Genomic DNA, 23306 nt, shown 5'->3' with positions numbered 1-23306 from the left:
TACAACGGAAGCAACAAAGCTATCAAAGAAAGGATCAAGCGAAACATTTGAAGATGGGACACTTCACACTGCGAGGTTAAATGTTAGTTGAACGAGGCAAAATCTGAAGCCTTTACATGACCATTGTATGGACATAGCCAAGCAAGACAGATTCTTACACTCGATCTTAATTTTCTTGTAACTTGATACTTACTATCTTAAATCTCTAATCTTTTAGGTCCCCAAACCTTCGATCCTTCATGACTGATTTCAAAATTTTTCGATGTAACTCACGTTATAGTGTGGGTTGAAGGATTCCTAAAATATAATTTTTTTTCTAGAAATAAGAAAATGACAATATGATATACGACTCTGATAATTTGTAAGTACTTTCAGTTCAATCCTAGTACAGAATTTTGTAAAAATGCGATAAATTATTCGAGTTTCATGGAGAAACACTTGTAATTGCCACACAGAGACAATATGCAGAACCTACTCTTTGAGCAAAAAGGCTGCCATCCTGGAATTCAGAATTAATTCCGGAACTTTTCAAAGAACTTGAATTATCCCGAACTCTTGGAAATTCCCGGGATTTTGGGTGTTTTTCGCCAGTTTGACCGATTTTTTTCAAGTGTGTTGATTTTTTTTTTTTTTATATCAAATTTCATGATGCATCAATCTTTGGAACTTTTGAAAAAAATCTGATTTTTTTGGAACTTTGGGAAATCGGTTTTAATTCCGGGAACCCCACAATCTCTGTTACAAAAATGGCAGCACTCGAAAAGACTCACAAGTATGGAAAAAAATAAAAGGTTCGCCATGAAAACTTGAGTTCTCTTAATCAAATGGACGTATCTCTGTCAAACGGAACTATGTGCATTAAGACATGAGCCCTGAGATCCATAAGAATATATGAGGACTTATCTGTAACAATAGCGGATGTGAAAAATTACCTTTTCGAAACACGCTTAAAAAACTGTTTTGTTCACACAAAAATTTAATATATTTGGCTCTGGCATAATGTACAGATCTCGAAGATCACATCTCAAGTATTTTCTCAAAAATTTCTCGATGCCAAAACAGTTTTATGAACGTGTTTCGAAAAGGTAATTTTTCACATCCGCTATTGATACAGACAAGTCCTCATATCGACGGTGAAACTACCAAACCACGTATCTCGGTTTGCGACGTTGCAGACTTCCTGTCATACTTTATTTTTTAAATGAAAAACGACTTAACATCCAGTCTTGAAAATTTCTGTGATTTTTCCTCTTTGTGCGGAGAAAATTCCGTGAAAATTTCAAGGAATGATGTTGATTTGATCTACTTCGAAAAAATAAAATGTGAGCGTAGATTTTTAAACACCGCAAACGAGATACGTGGTTTGGTAGTTTCACCGTCGATACGCATAACAGGGTTCACGTAATGATGCACATAGTTCAGAAATCCGTCTAAACATGGGTCGAAATGAGTAAGCATGCATTGTATGCACCTTTTACGAGTACTCATGACTCATTTCTATGATGCTGGCGTAGGTGCCCGAAACGAGAGCGAATATGGAGACGACAACGAGGACCATATTTTTGATCCACCTCCACGGGATGCCCGGCGTGGCGACGTCATCGTCCCAGAAGGTGATCGTCTCGATTATCGCCGGACAGAAGAGGCCCAGCGTCGAAAAGCAAATGGCGCCCACGAGGGAGATCGCCGGCGACAGGTTCGGGATCGCCGCCGCTACCACCACTGTCAACATCAACAAATCAAATCACTCTTCATCGAAAGTTCAATCCCATCCCACCGCCATGCAACACCACAGTCGAAGGCTCGACCAACCGGAAGCCCTCCAAGTCACGGTGATAGAATCCTGGGTTCTGATTGGTTGAGTTTTCAACCAATCATCTCACTCACGAAGTAAGTATGGCAAGAGTGACTTACCGAGAGTTTCATTAGGATCACTGGAGCCGTAAAATATGGTCGTGGAGCATGCTTATAGGTTCACGACCAATAAAATATGGCTCAGAAAGCCATACTGTGGACGGTAAGTCACTTTGGTTAGAAATTATGGATCTCCGAGCCATTTTTTATGGGTCTCAGAGTCATAGGTACCTTTTTTTGAGTGGAGGACCTTGAGGTTCTGGCATTAACGGATCCAGAGAGTCTTCTTTTGCGTGTAAGGTTAAACATCGAGACGTAAACAGTTTCTAATTAGTGTAAGTTACGAAGTAAGTTAGGTTAGATTGTACGCAAATTATCTATTTTCAAGCGTTGTTAGCGGTTAATAACCTTTTCGAGCACGATTGAGTCGGGACGTGCGAAAACCGCTAATGTCCATTTTTTCCAGTCTTCATTTTTTTTGAGTTGATAATACTTCTCGGAGTTGGATGCAACCATGAAAGTGGCATTAATACTCGTCTCCAGGTTATCTTAATTCAAAAACGAGTCTTTTTTATCAATTTTAAGGGTTATATCGACGTTTTACAAGTATTATCAACTCAAAAAAACTGAAGATTGGAAAAATTGACATTAGCGGTTCTCGCACGTCCCGATTCAATTGAGGGGCTTGGAGGACAAGGCGTATAAGTGCAGTTCTTGAAAAAATTGCATATTGATTGAGATAATGATTTGAAGTAAAACTAATCTTAATGAATATTTTGTGAAACATTTGCTGAAAAATTCCAATTTTTAAGCATCAAAAAGTCACTTTGAACTTTCTCTCCGCCATGAGGATCCAGGTAATTTCAAAACTTCTAACACGTATCTCTGGAAATAGCGAAAATTGCGCTCATGTGCCTTGTCCTCCGAGCCCCTCAATTACAATACAGGATTTTCACACACTTTTGTTCGTATGACGTTCAATATATCATACAGGATACAACGGAAGTAGGGATACTTGACCCACCTGCTTAAATTGCATTACAAATGAAAGAAAAGTTTAAGATGAATTACATGTGTATGTGTAAGTTATGTTTCATGTTAAATGTTATAATAAGCAGTCATGCGCCGGCATTTTTTTAATTTTTTTAACTAATTTGTTAGTTGAATCACCAAGCATCGATTGTTATTCATGCCAAGAGTTAAAAATTTATATGAACTGACAAGCTAGTGTTATTCGGACGAGAGTGAAAAAGCGCCAAATGGTTAATTTACTTGAACTTTTATCTTGGGGTCAGTATATGCAGAGGACTCTTTCCTGAGTTGATATCAATGACCCAATTTGAGTCTTCAGTTACTAAGGGTCCGTTCTTCGTAGACGGTCAAAAATAGAGATTTTTATACTGACTGGGATTGTGTCCATACCTTGTCAAAACAAGATTCTTGGGCGCGCACAACTGACCCACTCATTATCTAAGATTAATTGCCCAGCCTTTGCAGATTCCCATTAAACCGGCTCAGATTCAATGCGAGGCGATCGATTATCGATATTTCCCCATTTGAAGCTATGGTAAAGAATCGATTATTGAGATGTACGTTGCGAACCCCTGTCTATCGATCCTTTTCTAGGTTTAAATGGCAGATAAATCGATATATCGCAAAGCACGCCATGCCACTGTTCGGATTGACCAGCACGAGACTGACGCCGAAGCAGCCGTTAAAGTATTTGAAAAAAGAGAAAAATGGTCGCTTTTGATTCACTGACCGTCGCTGCTTGGCAGCTTACGACGCGACACGCGCGCCGTTTGTCAAGACTGATTGTGATTCGAATGAGATATTAGAGGTAATAATACCCATGGAGACTTGAACAGCGAGTTCACACAACTGTGATTTTATCTGTCTTTTATTATTTTTCATTACCATTGGCGGATCCAGCAATTTGGCAACACCGGAATCCCTCCATTTAAACCTATGGACATGTATCGATTCTTGGAGGGGCCAGATACTATGACAAGAATCGGTTGTTTAGCATAGGTTTAAATGGAGGAAATCCGGTGTTGCCAAATTGCTGGATCAGCCTCTGTTCATTACTCCGGCGTTGTCTATAGCATGGGCTTCAAAACCTTATACCAAACAAAAATATCCGGGAAATATTCTCTCAGAGAGGTTTGCTTAATTTAATAGAATGACCCATTATATGAAATAAAAAAGGAAGACTGAGAGAGCGCGGCAGAGAGAGCTTAGTATGCAACAAGTCAAAATTGAGATACTGATATACCAGAACATAAAGGAGCATGAACATTTTGAGGCAAAAAAACAAAGCGCCCATTGATGTGAAACCAAACTGGTGGCTATAGCAGTTTAAAGTTCCCTTTTCAAAGAAAAAATATGATTTCAAGAGAATTTTACTTAAAATTCTAGTAACCCATGCCCAGGACAGGAAAAGAATAGAAATAAAACGCTCTCTATTAGCAGAGGTGAACTTAACCTCTCGCAACTAATTTTTTGAAACATCGGTGATAGTTTTTTGTCGAAATCTGATAATCTTGTTTTCAAACCTAACTTTATAGATTTACTCGACTGAAATGTTGCCTTTGTAGGATGAGGTGCCTTTATTCATGGATAACCACGAATAATAATTGAAAATTGACCTTTGGACCAAAGGCGTTTCTGGGTGATCGTTATCAGTAGCGAAGCGTGAATGATCGATTTCCCATTTGAAGCTATGGCGAAGAATCGATTATTAAGGTGTTCGAACCCCGTTTATCGATCCTTTTCCAAAGGTTTAAATGGATAATCAATCTATATATCGCAAAGCACGCCACGCCACTACAGAATGAAGCTGCATTGAAGGTAGCATTGAATTGGATCCAAACGTTAAACCTGAATTTTTCAATGCCTCTGATGGAGATTAATCGACACTATATGAAACAATCGATATTTGCCTGTGACAAATAGGTCTGAGGCACTCGGATTAACATGCGAATTGAAATGAACGAGTCGATACCTGTGCCCAGAATCATGAATGCTCGCATGATGTAGTAGCCTTTCTCCTGATTTTCTTCCGAAAATTTATGGCTGATCCTTTTCCACACGATTTCGGTCGGCACGGTGAACTGAAGTCCGTACGTGAAAAGAATCGACAGAGCGACGAGGATTTTTATGCTCTCAGCTAATCTGGAACATCAAAAGATTATCGTGGTCAAAGTAAGTTTAATCAATGGCTCATTGTGGATATGTCACACCCCGTTGGTGAAATATTTTATAAAAACTCCTAAGACAAGTTGCAAAAAAATTAATCGTGAACTTGATTTGTTTGTTTATTTTTATACATCGTATCGGTTTTCATTTCGATACATTTATGTGTCATTAAAAATCTGGCAAAATATTTACGATCGGCGTAATGTACATTGGGGTAATTTTCAGCAGTGGCGTGGCGTGGATTGCGATATATCGATTGTTATGCCATTTAAACCTATGGAAAAGGATCGATAAACAGGGTGTTCGCAGCGAACACCTTAATAATCGATTCGTTACCATAGGTTTAAATGGCATAACAATCGATATATCGCAATTCACGCCACGCCACTGATTTTCAGACTGTAGACCGGCCAGTCCGCGAGTTGACTGCTCAGCTCACTGACTGGGCAAAAACATCGGGCAGTCCGCGGAATGGGCAATTTTACCAACAGATTTATAGAAAGATATTAGCTCTTCCCTAAGAAGCTATAAGAGAGATGAATCAATCAGCAAGTAGTAGTTCGCGTATAGTAACATATACACACAGAGGTCACTCTCATGGGGAAAATTAGGGCATAAAAGTTAAAAAAGCTCCAGGAAAACTTTCAAAAGCGGATATTGAAAGTTTCGGAGTTTTGGCATCATCTGGACATCGATAGATTTCGTTTGCAACAAAAATCAAGGGAATCAGTTCGGCGGTTCCTCAGAATTAAGGATCACATGATTTTGACCCTTAAAGTTTTATTTATATAGATTTAAAGCATCATACAAGTATATTTAACGCATAATAGTAGGGGCACTCGTGCTTCTAAAAAGCACATCATAGGCAAAACATTATACTTTATAGTAGATCAGAACCAAAGTAACACAGATTGCACTAAATTGCAATATTAAATTTACAAGGAAAACTATTGCTGCTGCATCAGAGTGTTATGTAAGTTGCATATCTACTAATTGAAGGGACACTTCTTATTGAAATATATTGCACAAGGAAATCAAAGTAAGTTGCAATTTTAATTGCATTGAAAATTGCCTATTTTTCTAACACATGGAACTCATTATCGACGGTGAAACTACCAAACCACGTATCTCGTTTGCGGTGTTTAAAAATCTACGCTCACATTTTATTTTTTTGAAGTAGACCAAATCAATATCATTCCTTGAAATTTTCACGGAATTTTCTCCGCACAAAGAGGAAAAATCACAGAAATTTTCAAGACTGGATGTTAAGTAGTTTTTCATTTAAAAAAAAATAAAGTATGACAGGAAGTCTGCGACGTCGCAAACCGAGATACGTGGTTTGGTAGTTTCACCGTCGTTATGTTGATTGTTTAAAATCGGCATTTACCGGTGAATCGGGCAGTGGCACGGCGTGAATAGTCGATTATCGATATTTCTCCACATGAGGCTATGGTAAAGAATCGATTATTAAGGTGTTCGTTGCGAGCACCCTGTTTATCGATCCTTTTCCATAGGTTTAAATGGCAGATCAATCGATGTATCGCAAAGCACGCCACGCCACTAAAGTCAGATTACTTACGCTGTTGCAGGTAGATTGAGAGTGACACTGCCTTTCGTTTCATCTCCGTATTTCAAATATCCGAAGAAGCCAACACATCCATACAGATTTACGACGATGATCATGGCGATATTCAGGACTCCGGGGCAGCCTAAGAAGTGTCCGGGGTTTTTCATCGAATTCTCGATGGGGATTACCTGCGAAAGAATGATTTTATTTTGATCAAAATGTCGTTTATCATTTTAAAACACCAACCATTCCAGAAAAAATACGCCGAGTTTATACGCTGAAAATAAGAGTTATCGCTTATAGCTGTGCAACAGTTTTAATTTCATAATTTTTTGTGTTTCCCTCTTTCTTTTTCTCCATCCAAAACTCGAGTCTCTTTCCGCGTTAACTCGTCGCACAGTGGATCGAGTCAATCGGAGAGGTCGAACATAAAAATTTTGACTAAAACTGCAAATTTTGATGTTGAATTCGTCACATTTTAAATATTAAGGGGTGCTTCCAAAAGAAAATTTTACAAGAAAACCAATTGAACCACTTCAAACCCCCAAAGTTTTGTTTGTCTCGAGTTTGCCAAGTTTGAGCCTGAGGGAGGAAACATTTCGCGTTTGAAGTTTTAGTCTGACTGCCATGTTTTGGCATCTGACCTCTTTACTTTAGTTGCCTCGGGTCGAGTGTTGTGTGTGATGATGGATACTATTTTTTAGTTCTCCTCTATGCAACTGCTGCTAAAGGCAGCATTTTCTTAGTTTCATTCTTAGTTGCAACCTTAACCACTTTATTGATTGTACATCAATTTTTAGGCTAGGTTCTTATGAAACATTTTTGGTTGGACATTTAGATATTAGGACAATTAAGGTGGCTAGGTGAACAAGTTCTTAGGTGCAGTTTTGGCTATTTCGAGAAATACGTGTTTGAAGTTTCGAAATTACACGAATCCTATGGGGGAAAGAAAGTTTCAACTGACTTTTTGATGTTTAAAAATCGGAATTTGGAAGCGAATTCTTCATAGAATACGCATTAAGACTATAGTTTTACTTGAAATAATTAATAACTCAATTTTTTCAAAATCTTCACTTATGCGCTTTGCCCCCCAAGTCTCTCAATTGAGGATAAATCCAAACGGGATATGCAATGGTGAAAATAAATCGTGATTAAAAAGCCAGTAAGTCCACTTTGTCCTTCCAGTCAATTAACAGAGTCATATCGGTTTAGACTTTTGACATTTTCAGGTCTGGTCACGTGGGTCCCCGCTATAACTTAAACTTTAGCTCAAAAACATTCAAGAGATCAAAGAAAAGTTTCAGTTTTTTGCGGTTCTCTGCATTTCGGAAAAAGTGACTTCGTGCTCTCATAAACTCATGATCCTACACGCTACCTGCTTCATATAGAGATAGACTACACTCAATAGATTATTTCAAAATTAATAGACAAAGCTATAGAAAAAGAAGACATTGGGAGATGGAGCGATCCTATTGGTTGAAAAGTATGGTTCGCCTGTATGTAGATCAAGGGAGAAAATTATGGACTAACTGTAGGATCTCTCGTGAGATGCCATTAGTTAGTCCATACCTACCTCCTTTGTCCATTGCAACCACCCGCCTCCACCAATAGGATCCCTCCATATCCCTTTTGTCCTCTTTGTCTATAGCTTTGTCTATCAATTTAAAAATCGACCGGCTGAGTGAATTACTTACCGTTCCGATGCCCTCCATGGCGAAGAGCACGGTCGAGAAAAACAGAGGTAGCTGGTGCCACGATGTGAAATAATGCCTGCTTGTGACCGGGGGTAGATCCTCTAGCGTGTAGGCGATCGTGAACCCTAACCCGACCATGATGAAAACTGTAGCCATCGCGGAAAAAGGCACGAGGTATTTCAGAGTCCTGATGATTCCCACAGGAACCAGCGGAAGGGCCAGGAAGAGGATGTAAATCCGAATGTCCCAGTCTAGTCCCAAATTGCTGTCCATCACCTGCAAACAATCATGAGGCGAATTTTATTTTAGGTTCCGAACCTCTTTGGGAAGTTCTGTTCCGATTTGTCTCGTCAATCACCAACACCAGTGGACACCGTTGTTACCAGATTCGACCAATCGGATCCGTTGGTTTTCGATTGGTCGAACCTTTTTATGAGCCACCTTGCGAGGTGGTAGCAAAATCACGCACCGACGTTGCGATTCGTTAGTCACCGGATCGGAAGTTCCGAACTCAAATAAAATGGCAGCTAGGAGGTTCAGGCGCAAAAGTGTTCCGAGCCTCTAAATAAAATTCGCTCAAAAGTTCCTATAGAATACTCTGCAAAACTCATCCAATTAAGTCTGCAAAGGCTTAGCCGATAGGGAGCGCTTCCTAATTTCAGCCTGCCTCTAGAATTCTATTTTACTAGTGGCATTGCGTTAAAATGGCGCACAATCTCAAGAACAAGATGGCGCAGAGGGGCCTAACATATATAGAATAGATATATCTTTTAACTTTTCACAAACTACCATAAAAACTTAGGGATTTATCCTGATGATAGTAACATTTGGAAAAATTTCGAGAAATTCCTGTCCAATTTTAATCCATAAAAAATTTGGAAAGTTTCAGAGGTTTGGCGACATACTGTCTATAGATACAAATCTTCACTTCTGGGCCAAAGTATTGCAAGCGCTATGCGACGTTTAAAAATGTATCCACCGTCATTTTCTTTTTTTACAGAGAAATTTTCCAACGAAGCTGTCCGAAAATTTCACTGAATACTTTTTGTGCTGCCGATGAAATTTAGTAAAATTTTCAAACAGATTCAACCAAAAATTTCCCTATAAAAAAATACAAACGGCGGCGGAAATCTTAAAAAATCACATGGCGCTTGTGATGCTTTGGCCGGAAGGTGATGACATGGTATACTAATGATACATTTGCCAGCCGGAAAGTGACGCTCTACCGACGATCCATAGGATTCAACCACGAAAATGCGATTCTGCAATAGATTCTATCGCCTTAGAAGGCGAGTAAGATGCATGCACGCGGTGACACCAATGACAATGTCGGGCGTTAGTGTGCACGATTCACGATTCGAGATAGACGCTTCGGAGACAAGGTTCCGGACGTAGGTCGAACACCGGACACCAGGCACGAAGTCAAGGAGGCAATAAAATTATAATGTTCCCTCAGGAAAAGAGCAATTTATAATTATACCAGTTCAAACACTGTGTTTGATGAGCCTCCCGAATGACAAGCATCAGTTCTGCCGTGCTAAGGAAGAACGCTTTATGAACCATCAGGCGTTGCCAAATTTCCTTCGACACAGCTTGAATTCTCAGGAAGAATGGTGAACAATTCGCTTTCAATTTTTCAGAGGATCTAGTTCATGCTTTTATCCAACCGGTCTGAAAATTTCAAGAAAAACAACTTTTTTTCCAAATTTACTACTGTCTGAGAGGAAATTTGGCAACATTTGAATGCTCATAATAAGTTTTTACTTAGCATAGCAGAGTTTTTGCACGTGCAACGCGCATATGGCCTGAGACTTCGGTTAGAACAATGGACGTGTTGCGTGCAGAGAGATATTTACGCTCGTTATATTTTCCCGGGTAAAATTTCGCAGAAAGTAAGACGATGGTAAATTTGGTTCTTCCTAAGATTAACTCCCGACCTATTTTATTTTAGATCATAATACTGCCGTGCTAAGAAAAAGAGCCGTATGAGCTGCCAAATTTCCTTTCGGAAAAATGAAAATATTTATTTTTGAAGAGAATAATGACTATTTTTCCATGATTTTTTTTTTTTAGGACCGTCCACCTATCTTATACCTATCATTGCAGAGTCATTAATCTATGTTTTATGCTTTTTAAATAAACGCCCGTAACTTTCCTTCTTGTTTGCATATCGGTTTGGTTTCGATCTGAGAGCACGCGGCAAAACATATCTTTCCCGGCGTGACATTTTACAATGTTGTAACTTGAAGTGTTTAGCAGTCAGGCTAGGACAAACGCAGGAAAAAACGTTTCACAAATCAACTCAAATCAGTTAATGCATTCATATTAATAGATCTTAAGTATTTTAAGAGCTTAGTTGCCAGACTCTATTTGCCTAATAAATATAAATCACACTTGGCAAGAAATATTCGGGATATCATCTTAGTCGATAGAGCAAAAATCTTCTCTGACACGAAAAGTGCCAGAGTCATGACCAAGACATCTTAGGTTAAAAAAATAAAATTAGACAGCCTTAAATCTGAAAAACCGCAAACCAAGATGAGCGGTCTTATGTTACTTGGCCATCTACTTGGGTGAAAATTGTTGTTGTTGTTATATAGTTGCATAGTCAAAAAGAAAAACCACACTTGCATCTTTTGAGATATCTATTTTCGAGCCGACGCATATTTTTCTTTCGGTTTGAGGAAACAGTCATCATATAGATATAGGTGTCACAATACTTTAATGTTTTCAACGTGGAGGAACAAAAGAGGAACATGAAAAATAAAAATGAGATGAGAAGGAGAAAAAATGAAGAAGAAGATCGGAGTTAACAGCAGAAAAAAGAAGAAAAGAAAGAAGTATAAGAAGAAGTGAAGGAAAGAGATGAAATTAGGGAGAAGAATAGGGAAGCAAAGGATGAAAAGAAAGAAAAATAAAGTCGGAATGAAAAATTAGAACTATTAGGAGAATACAAGAGAAAGATAAAGAAGGAAAGAAGCAGGTATAAGAAAGAATTTGAATAGTGGTTTGGTGAAAGTGCATGGTTACTCCGGTTACTCGAAAATCAAACAAAAAAGGAAGCTTTTCACCAAACAAGAGAAGATTACATTAACGCCGTGTCAGTTCCCCTTCAATTTCAGTTTAGGCAACACGATGGTTGAATTCAACACATGGTTGAATAGTGGTATCGACGTGAAATGACACTCTCGCTGGGAACATATACTGAAAAAATAGCTTTTAACCATACAGGAAGACAATATTTGCGCAAGATTAGTCCGCCCTCAATGTCCAGTGTAGGCAATACGAGCTCCCATGTGGTCGAATAGTGGTATTATTCCCTTATAATAGTCAGACGGTGTATTCGTCTCAGATCAGATACGATTACTTGTGCGCCACATTTGCGTCAACTTATTTCAGTTTTTAAAGGTTACGCTTATAAGTCGGATGAAGGTTGAGTTAAAATTTGGGTTCAAGAGCATTGATAGTTCACTATTAAACGGTTAGTGACGCGAGTGCTCAGAAGAAGAATTGAGGAAGGAGAGGAGTGAGAGTAAGGAGAAGAAAAGAGAAAGAAGATATCTGTGGTAACACCACAGTAATGTGTAAAAGTTTCATGGAGAAATATGATGCATCATTATATTCTTTCATCACTACGGGTTTTTTGAACGTGCGTATCTTTGGAGACTTGAACGCAGAAGCAGAAAAGAAGATAAAGCCTAAAAACATCGTCTCCGTTAGTTACCAGCCACGAAAACATTAAGCAATTTGTATTTTCCATTCAATCTATCTTTCTTTTCAACTCCCGTGCGAGAATCCCCCCCCCCCCCCCGGTCCCTCATTTGCCCGAGGAGCACAAAACAACGGAAATGTTTAAATAAAGCAACTGAATGTTTAATGCAATAACATAAATTTAACCATAAAGTTTACCATTTATTTCTCCATAAATTTTACTATTTTAATTTCATGTCGCATGTTTTCACTTTATTTAGCATTTAATATCATGAGTGATTTTTATGATTTAAAAACATTTTGAAGCTGCTTGTTTTTCAGAAAGTTTTCGTTGCGCGAATCGTGTTCTGCGTGGAATTTTGTTGAAGAATCATGTATCAGAGTGCTTAAATTCTTAACTTGTTTAATGGCCATTCAATCTAAAAAAGCGAACATATAGAAAACTTGTCTAATTTTTCTCAGAAAACAATTTTTATTGGGAGAAGCGAGGCAACGTTGGAGTGCTCATACAGCGTCGAAATACAACATGGGCGCCAGTATCCTAAAGCGATTTCGAATAATCGCGGCGAACACGGTGCGGTCGGTGTCAAACTCATATCAGCGCCTGCAAGACTGTAGGAATACTTTACGCATTTCGCCAAACAGTGCGGTCGGCGTCAAACGCATATTAGCGCCTACAAGGCTGCATGAATACTTCTCGCATCGCACCAAACGCAATGCGAGAGTTATTTGCGATAACTACTCGACTACGGGTGGAAGCACATTGCCGCTAACTGGATTGAAGGTCCATCGCGTTGTGAAGATCACTTGACACTCGACTGAGCTCCCTTCCCTGGATTGCGTGACGCTAAAATCGCCGCAAAACTAAGACCACGCGGCATTTCTTATGACGGTTCATGCCCGGTTTTTGCCACAATTAAAGGGTGAATGAGTATCTTAATTACAACAATTTAGCAACTTGGACGATGTTTATACGACGCAGCGATTCTGAAACTTTGATTCGTGTAAATTAATAAAAAGAAAATAGAACGATCGGAAAAGTCGCGGCGGAATTTTTTGTGATTTTACTTCAAATCATTTCGGGAATTTCTCGGAAACTTCTAAAAAAACTGTGTGTAGCTTAATTTAAAAAAAAAAAAAAAAAAAAAAAAAAAAAATTGATCAAAAATAAAAAAATGAGTAGAGATTTGCAACGTTGCAATCGGAGATAAGAACATTTTTTTCCGCGTGCAGGTGTCGAATTTTGATTTCATTTACGGCAGGCGTAACGAGATAACTATTCGACCGTGGGTGTTGGCATATTGCCGCTAGCCGAATGGAAGGCGCGTCACACTGCAAAGATGACTCCACCGCGTTCCATTCCCTGGCTCGCGCGACGCTAAAGTCACCGTTAAACTAGGATTACGCGTCATTATTCTTGCCTCTCTGCTCCGGTTTTTTACCATAAGTAAATGGAAAATATTCATCCTCATTGTAAAGATTCAGAAACTCGGAGGATAATCAATTTTTCGTTTTATTACATGAAAAGAAAATAGAATGAACGAAAATATCGCGTCGAAATTTTCGATGCTTACATTTGAGATCATTTATAGGAAAATTCGCGCATGCACCCGTCGGCTTTTGAATCCAGTCATCTCTTAAATAACTTGAACGAGGTTATTCTACTATTTTTTATGGTATTTTACGTGTAGCTTTTCTCAGTGATTGGCGGCGGCGTAGCGGCCACAGGCCTCTATAGTTCTTTCTGTATTTAGATTAACTCACGGGGTCCCACTAAGCACTCACAGGGGGTTGGACTGCATAGCGGCCAGGAAACCTAGCCTCCTAGTATCTTGTGATTTTGAATCATCAGTCCTTCGCCATTTTTTGGTCCCAAAGAGCTAAACTTACATACGGGGCTTGGAGTACAAGGCGCATAAGTGCAGTTTTTGTGCAATTCCGAGAAATACGTATTAGAAGTTTCGCAATCACGCGGATCCTTATGGGCGGAAAGAAAGTTCAAACTTATCAATTGATGCTTAAAAATTGGAATTAGAAAACGAATTTTCGACACAATATGATGCATTAAGGCTCGTCTTACTTGAACTAATTAATAACTCAATTTTTTTCAAAAATTGCACTTACGCGCCTTGTCTCCGAAGCCCCTCTCAATCCTCTCATGAAGCCTCAGAAGGCTAAACCAATCAGAAGTGGACCCCCAGGGCCTTGGCGTCCATACACTTACCATAAAGGCACTCTTAGTGTGATTCGCCGAGGGATAGATTATGAAAGTTGCTCGGACAAGTTCCGCGTACATGACTGAGTCGAGTCAGCGGCTGCGTTACGTCGCTTGTTGCTCGTTGAATCCGGAAAATTCGCGATGAATGATTTCACGGTTTCGTCGGATTTCGGTCACGGCGGTGAAATCGCGGTTCTTGACCCTCCCGGCTGGGAGCCTATGATCCTGGAGAAGCGTGCTCTTCCCAAATAGCACAGTGCAACGGAAATATTGAAATTAAATTGAATTTTGATTTCAATAAAATTGTAATTTTTTTAACATTAAATTGCAATACTTATACATCATTTAAACGATTTAATCTGATTTTAAACAATCAACAAAATGAGTGAGATGGTGTGGCGCAACAAATACATGGCCCGAGAAAGTAAAGTCAGAGTCTATAAAACAATCGTTAGACCAGTGTTAACATTTGCCGCAGAGACCAGGGCTGAGACAAAGCGCACCAAACAACAATTCCGCACCGTTGAAGTGAAAGTCTTAAGAAAAATAGCGGGCTTTACACTTTGGGATCATCAGACCAACGAGTCCATCAGGGATGCTTGTAATGTGCAAGATGTAGCCAAGTGGACTAGGATGAGGAGAATGATGTGGTCGGAGCACGTTGACAGAATGGATGAAGAGAGACTGGCAAAAGTTTGTATGACTGGACAACCCATAGGGAAAAGACTGCCTGGACGACCGCCTAAGAGATGGGCACAAAGCTGGCTCTCTTCTCCTGAAGATGATTGAATGTTTCTGTTGCTATTTGTTTTATTGACTTGACGAATCTTTACAGATAATTATTATATTTTTAATATTTTGTGCTCGGCACTCGAAGGCTTGACAAACAGGGCCATGCCCTAGTCGTTAGTAGAAGGAGAAGAAGAAGGAGAAAAAAATGAGCTTCATGTGTCAGAAAGATAGGCAATATGCAATGCAATGAAAAATTGCAACTTATTCCAATTTTAATGCAATAAGTTTCAACAAATGAGGCCCCTTCAAATAGGAGCTAGGCGACATATACAATACTCAGTGGAATTGCAATATTTTTTTTTACTATGCAGTTACTACTTACTGCAATCTGTGCTACTTGGTTTGCGGGTGATGATGACACGAGTTTTCAATGGGTCAGTTGCGCAGGTCACAGCATCGTGTTTTGATGCTTGATTCTTGTAAATTATAGTTAAAAATAACAAGATCTGTACATTCAGCAACTTTCTACGTTTAATGTTAACCGAGATATCGCGCTTTGAAAAATTCGGGTTATGACGTCATCCACCGCGGTAGTGACACCCTTGGTTTCTTCCCCTTGGTTTCATTCGAGTTACGCATTGAGTAAAACGACGTCAAAAAATGACCTCGTATTATTCTTGGCGTTAAAAATAATGCAACTTCACCAGATTTTCAAAATTCTCGCCACAAAATTGTTATCAGGTATGCAAAATAGGCACTGAAATTTAAAGGAGTTACATAATATGCATTGACCAGATGTACCTGCAATAAAGCGCCAGTGTTTAAGCACAGCAAAATATTGTTGAGGATTAAACAAGAACAAAATAGAGCGGAGAAAAATTTAACGAACCTGTTTAAACGATGTTGCGATAAGCACTACGTATACCGTATTTCCAAAATAATACGTTGCAAATAGAGCTCCATACACGAACTCTCTGAAAGTAGAAAATACATGAAATGATGAATAACTATAGTCAGGTAATAATAGAATTACCAAATTTTTAGTGGCTTCATCTTGAAACGTCTAAAGCTAGGTTACCATACCAGTGGGCTGATCATTGAAATCGATAGACAAAGCCATAGACAAATAGGGAAAGGTACGGAGAAATAATATTGGTGGTGCAAGCGGGTGGTCGCAATGGACAAGGGAGGAAGGTAATGGATTAACTTTATTAAGGCAATCCACGACAAACCCTACAGTCAGTCCATCATTTTCTCCCTTAGTCTGTAGGAACTACCAGTTTCAACCAATGGGACCGCTCCATACTCCCTGTGTCATATTTGCCTATCGCTTTGTCTATCAATTTCAATAATCAGTCCGCAGACAAGTAGCTAGGATTTTCTTTCGGGGCTGGGTTTTGGATAAAAGGGCAACGGGAGGGGGTAGACTGGAGGAAACCCCTATTTTGCTGCCTTTCTTTCCTTGCGTTCAAATGCATTTTTGCGTAACTCCATCACCTTTTTCTCAGTTTTTTTTCCAAGATTGAGGTCTTAAAGCTCACCTTGAAGTGGTTTTACCACCGAGGGAAGGGGAGGGGGATACACATTTGGAAATAGCACCTGATGTAATGTATGGGTGGCCTCAGGAGAAAACGCATTCATTTCAATATGAGCGAATTTCAGCCAGATCGCAGATGTTCTTTGAAGTCTCTATCGCAAATAATGCGCGTATGGCCCATGTGACAAATAGACATCATGAACGACAATATAACATTGTAACCCGTGTAATCGTTTTCCTCTCATTGTTTACAAGTGACAATAGCCGTCACCGCAGGTGATTCCAGTCGAAGGTTGATGCGATGGTGTCTACCCGCAAATCATGCATGCGCGCTCGATGCTTTATGAACGCCCATTTCAATCGAACACTTGAGTAGTCAGACTCTAACACTTTCATCGCGATTGTTATAGTCATTTTTTATAACTGAGAGTTAGCGGAAAGTCCATTACTGTTTTTCAGCGGGAGGACAAGGACGCCATCATTTTGCCAGGGCAAAATGTGTCAGAGAGAGGCAAATTTTAAAAAACTGCGTTGCAGTTAAGCTCCTCTAGGTCTTACTCCTTCATTTTATTCCCCTTCCGTCGCGTATATCGACATATCCATCGGCGGATGGACAATAAATACATCTTGGCTCAAAATTACCTCTCTCATCTCAATTGATTCGAGGATTAATTTTTTGTCAATTCAGGGCCGTTGCGAGAGAAGGGGAGACGTAAAGGGGGAGGGAACCCTGGCGATTCACCAACTTCTTATCTCCCCTCTCATTTGAGGGGCATGGAGGATAAGGCGCATAAGTGCAGTTTTTGAAAAAATTGAGGTATCAATGATTTCAAGTAAAACTAGTCTTAATGCATATTACACTGGAAAAAAACACACTGGATCTAGAGTCCAGACTCTTGAAAACATTGACAAGAAAATGGACTCTTGATTCAATCAGATTTAAGCTTAAATCGAAAGGAAATCCGCTCAAATTAAGAGGCTTGGCTCTTGATTTAAGCTTAAATCTGATTGAATCAAGAGTATTATTTCTTGTCGATGTTTTTAAAAGTCTCGACTCTAGATCCAATGTGTTATTTTTTCCAGTGTATGTGAAAAATTCGCTCCCAAATTCCAATTTTTAAGCATCAATATGTCAGTTATGAATGTTTGTTGTCCGTTGTCGCACAACATGTCTCCACCATATGGATCCATGTAATTTCGAAACTTCAAACACGTGTTTCTCCAAATTGCAAAAACTGCACTTATGTGCCTTGTCCTCCAAGACCCTTATTTTGGTAAAACTTCAAGGTGCGATTTGCCTCTCTCTCTTCCAAATTTGAATTCCCCTGACGCATGCTGTTTTGGATAGCGTCAATTACTTATGGGTCTATAAAACAAGTACTTCGATTAGAAACAACCCTGGGGGCCTAATAGTACATACGCACAATACGTAATATGACGGAGAGCCTGTTGAATGACTTTGATCGATAAATTGACGTTCCCAGTCGAAAAAACGTAACTAACTTTCAACGTTGCGAAATTCCCATTCGTAAATTGTATTTTTCTGAAAAATTAGGCATCTCTAACTTCAACTTCGTTGATTTTTCTTCTGCTTACTCGCAAAAATCATATAAAATTTTCAGGCGAGCAACTGTTAAATGTATCAAAAAATTGGATTGTGAATTTTGAAAGAACTGCGCTGCTATGCCAAGGAAGAACGCCGTTCGAACATTTGAGAGTTGCCAAATTTCTTTGGATAAAAAGTATACTTTTCCTCAAAATTTCCAGATATTTTTGAAATTGCTAAAAATTTTGAAAAAAAAAAATATTCACGATTTTTTTGGTAAATTTGTTTTTTACTGAAGGAAATATGGAAACGCCTGAAGGTTCATATGGCGTTCTTCCTTAGCACGACAGCACATCCATATTATTCTCGAGAATATACGAGCGGTTTAGTTCTCTCTTGTGTATACTTGGCTCCGGATTGGTCCGATTTTTGGACATTCTCCGTGCCAACCCTGGTAAAAATTGGCGATAGGAGCTGCGTTTCAAAATACCATAGGAGTTCTTATAGCCGACTAAGGAAGGCTATTGAAAATCATACAGCTGGCTGTAGAAAGCGGAGCAAATCATATAGCCGGGCTATACGAAGCTATAAAAAAGTATACAGTCGGGCTATAGTTCCTATCGCCGGGCTTCACACTTTATCGCCATTGGCTATAAAAGGCTATAAGAAATTGTGTAGAAATTCGTGTGCTTTGGAAATCATTAAGTTTGATACGAAACTACCTTAATATTTACAAAACACACATTATATTTTCCTTTAATTTTTTTTTTTTTTTTCATCAATTAAAATGAGAATAGTCCATACAGAGTGTGCAAACATTTCAAAATCATGAGTTGAAAAACGCTGACTCCGTGAGATTGAATATTAGAGCCTAACACAAAGCGGAGCGTAGATGCATCGGCGCCTACAAACCTAACAGGGATACTTCACGCATTGCGCAATGCTTGAAGTATCCCTGTTAGGTTTGTAGGCGCCAAGCGCGTTTCGCGCTCTCTGCCCGCCCGCCGCGCCGCAGCGTGCCACGGCGTCTGAAGCAAGTATTTCACACCAGAGGTATTGCACAGTATCATAAGAAATTGAAGGCGCTCCAACATATTAAGAATGACAGGCATCCTTCAAAATTACGGAGCTTTCCTCGCAAAATAAATCAAGATACTACGCCACAGAAATAGAGCGGTAGTCCAAACACTAACTAAGTCCTAGTATCCGTATTTAGTGACGTTTAGCATAAACTTTATCGTCTGGCTGTTGCTTAATCGCCATCGGCTGTAAAATGCTATAAGAAATTGTACAGCCGGCTACAGAAGCTATTGGAAATCTTACAGCCGGCTGTGGGTCTATAGTATTTTGGAACACACATTCTACTGCCAATTTTTACCAGGGAAAATGTTTGTAAAATACTTTTCGAAGCAGAGCGCCACTACTTCTACTTGGATTTTTTTAAGTTGTCGGTTCATTTTGCCTGTGGACGGTCACATAAATGCTCATTAAATACACTGAACACACGCAATACACTAGGTACACTAAATACTCACCTTGCAAAACCAGCCCATTGTTTATACTTGGTTGGTCCCGTTTGAAAAGCGACCTCTGCCGTTTCTGCGAAGCCTAGCGTAGGTTTCTTCACACGGGCTGATAAAATTTGCGAACATATGACCTGCAAGCAAATTAGAGATATCGTATAAGAACAATCGATTCGTTCAAAAAAAAGACACATTCAATTTCAATAGAGTAAAAGTTTGATTTTTAAGCAAATTTTCTTTTTTTAAAAAAGAAAAAAACTAGTGATTTTACTGCTACTCTTACTGCTCCAAGTTGCACATACTGCAATTAATCGCGATCGAGTCGCAAATTGGACCACGTTTTGAAGCAAGGAACTACAATTTTTGGCTCAGTTCAGCAACAACGTAGGTGCCTTTAGTTTCCCTATGCAGATACGTGCTTTTGTGGATGAGACAGAAGTGGACCGCGGTAAGCAAAAATTAGCCAAGCCACATCAGCTATTGCCAATTTAATTGGGCAATTCAATTTTTTACATAAAAAGGTTGTGCAGATTTTGGTGAAAATTTTAGTGAATTTTTGCTCCGTGCGAAGTGAATTCTTTAAAATATTCAAAGGAATCCGCACAAAAGTTCTCATGGGAAAAATTGAATTGCCCAGTTTTTGGCAATGACTGATGTGGCTTGGTTTCTTTCTGCTAAACGCGGTCCAAACGGTGATTCCGAATCGCCACGGAGTGTTGTGTAAGCGTTGTCTATCTACTGATTGAAAGACCGTTTACTGGATATTTCTGCAATACAACTGAAAAAATTTGCAATTATTTTTTGTATTCAAAATCGCCTAATTTTCTGCTACCTACATTAAGATACTCTCGTCAATCGTTTAAAATTGCCATTTGTTGGCAAAATTATGTGAAAATAATGCAATTTCACGGTAGAACAATGCAGATCCATTCCTTCAAATTTTATCTCTACTGCAATACTTTCAACACACTGTGCTACTAAGGACACGGAGAGTTTGATCGAAAACGTGTGTTAGAAAAATAGCCAACATTTTACTTCACAAAACAAATTAATAAAATTCCAAGTGAAAACAGAGATACATTTTATGGAATCTTTCATGTGTGCGTCTGTGCGTGTCCGCACTTTTACAGAGTGCGCTTTTGTTCATTTATGACTAAAGTGCTGTCATAAAGACTGCACTTGGTTTGTGGCACAGACATGGTGACCTTGGACGCTCTCGTCTGCGGCTCAGTACATCATTATACATAGTTATCAGTCTCGCTTGCTCCAGGGAATGCACTTCCTCACTTCCTCAAACCTAGCCCACTTCCAGTTCCTCCTGTCAATAGCGCCAACTTCTCTTAATTACGATTTCAAAACCTGTTGATTTTTTTACCGTGGGTGAAACGTCTGAATTCTGTCTATGAAGCGCTCCCGACCTCCGTCGCAGGCAGGTATCGAGCGTTCGATGTCTGTCGATTTACTGGGCTGATTTAGCGGCTACGTTATTTGCTGTGTACAGGGTGTCCGGAAGATAACGCATTTTACTTTCAGGATCGATTTTGCGGCTCAAAATATTACGTCTGCCCCTATACACATATGCCCGAAAACGCTTCATAAGTGAAGTATGCGCTTCCTTTGCTGTGCGTTATGCTTCCTTACAGTCCTTGCAGTAAAAATTGCCTACCCAGCAAGGAGCTTCGAAAATCTCAAACTTTTTCAAAGTTCTGTCGCGCCGAAATGACGCGTTTCTGGAAAATTTCTTACCGCTTGATTTTTCGCGCTCTTTCACGTGCCGTAATCCATTTTTCCTAATATCATCTATCAAAAAGGTTATTGCAATTTTAAAATTCGGGAACTCTCGTCACGTCATTTTCCAAAGACGTGCGTCTTTGAAAACACAAAAATGAACAGTGCGCTGAAAAATACCCCCCTACATTATGTTTCAGCTACTTACAACAAAAAAACGAGGAGTTATATCAATTTGAAAGGGGGAAAAATGGCAACTTTGAAAGCGCCAAGATCAATCTCCTACACTGAGAAAAAGCTATGGTTTCTAAACCAATTAGTGGTTCATATGAAACACCATTAATAGTTGTATATATGAACTATGATTATAGGTCTGTGATCCATACTGTGGTAGCTCGTACCATAGTATGGTATATGTACCATAACTAAAGTCTATGTACTATAATTATAATGTATGTTGCCTTCACTACTATTAGTGGTTTTCCATGTGAACCACTAATTGGTTTATAGGCCATAGATGTTTCTCCGTGTGGACAATTTTGAAACGTTGCAAGCTGAACATCCGTTCGATTTTGGCATTGCTAGTTTCCCGTTGACTCCATCGCTGACTTCATCGGTAACCTCAGCGGTGAACACACGGACAACCTCAACCACGAGCTAATCGTTCATCGAATCGATGACCTCACAGCTGACCTCAAAACGTAACACGCATTGCATCTCGAGTGCCCATTCTCAACGGAGTGCCACTCGCATCTTGACTACAAAAACAACGGATCTCCATTAGTTTTTCAGTGGACTTAAGTGGTTCTCGCTTCAACCGATGGACCCCGCGTTCAGTAGCGGCATCCTCAGCACCTTTCTCTCACGGAATTCCCTCGCGCCATAACGTTTCCCATGTTATATTCGCATTTAATTTATGGATGACGTATTTAAGGAAAAAGGTGCAATTGTGATTAGCGACGCTTTAAAATTGCCATCTTTACCAGACTCTGTTGAGAAACGAACGGCTAAAGTGCGGGTCTATTCTGCCGTGCTAAGAAGAAACGCCGTATGAACCTCCAGGCGTTGCCAAATTTCTTTTGATAAAACACGAATTCTCGGTAAACGTATGAATATTTTTCTTCCAATTTTATAAATAATTTTGTTCGCAATTTCACCCAAAGTTTCTGGAAATTTCAGGGAAAAATATTCATGAATTTCCTCAAAAATAAACGTTTTAGTGAGGGAAATTTGGCAACTCTCGAATGTTCATAAGGCGTTTTTCTTTAGTACGGCAGTATTGAGCACAAAAGCTGTGACAGACTGACAAAGAGTAGAATTTTAATGAGAAAAATTGCACGGAAATTACGTTGAGCACAACAGAGTTGCCAGAAATCCATTATTAAACGCTCAACTTGCGCAGTTCGTATTGCGAATTTTCAAATTTCCAGCATATTAGGCCAGTTTTATTTGGACCGTGTTTAACAGAAAGAAACCAAGCCACATCAGCTATTGCCAAATTCAACTGGACAGTAACATTTTTTACGGGAGAATATTTGTGCGGATTCCTTTGAAATTTTTAAAGAATTTGCTTCAAACTATGAAGAACATTCACTGAAATTTGCTCGAAAAACCGCACGACCGTTTTCTTGTAAGAAATTAGATTGCCCAATTAAATTTGGCAATAGCTGATGTGGCTTGGTTCCTTTCTGTTTAACACGGTCCATTTGGAGGGTGGCAAGTGGGTTCGCCTAGAGAGAGAGAGAGGCGTGAGAAAATTTAATCTATCGAAACAAACAGCCTCTCATAATCTTGATAGCCAAAGTGCGAAACCACTTATCTCCGTTTGTGACGTTGCAGATTTCCTGTCATTTCATTTTTTCTTCAAAAACTAGTCAACGTAATTTCTTGATTACTTCTTTGATTTTTCTTCTCTATTGATTTTTCTTCTCTAATATCCTGTATAAATTTCAAGGTATAAAGTTGGATTGTTCCTCGGCGGATGGGTAAAGTAAGATT

At 39.3% G+C, this 23306-nt stretch overlaps 1 protein-coding gene across 3 annotated transcripts in view; it reads right to left on the bottom strand.

Annotated features, from left to right (window-relative positions):
• Positions 1–23306, bottom strand: part of LOC109040167 (proton-coupled amino acid transporter-like protein pathetic) — a 100132-nt gene that overhangs the window by 4720 nt on the left and 72106 nt on the right. For 2 of the 3 annotated variants that reach the window (XM_072296664.1, XM_019055984.2), the window contains exons 5-9: positions 19593–19714; positions 15864–15948; positions 8314–8589; positions 6632–6807; positions 4859–5028 (exon numbers count right to left, since the gene is read on the bottom strand). In XM_072296664.1, coding sequence (XP_072152765.1) covers positions 4859–5028; positions 6632–6807; positions 8314–8589; positions 15864–15948; positions 19593–19714 — 829 coding nt within the window. Of the gene's footprint in view, positions 1–1471; positions 1723–4858; positions 5029–6631; positions 6808–8313; positions 8590–15863; positions 15949–19592; positions 19715–23306 lie in introns of all 3 variants that reach the window. The other variant, XM_019055987.2, reaches the window with a different exon arrangement.

This window comes from Bemisia tabaci, chromosome 2 (genome assembly GCF_918797505.1).
Source record: "Bemisia tabaci chromosome 2, PGI_BMITA_v3".
Lineage (NCBI taxonomy): Eukaryota > Metazoa > Arthropoda > Insecta > Hemiptera > Aleyrodidae > Bemisia > Bemisia tabaci.
This window is presented reverse-complemented; position numbering and strand designations above follow the sequence as displayed.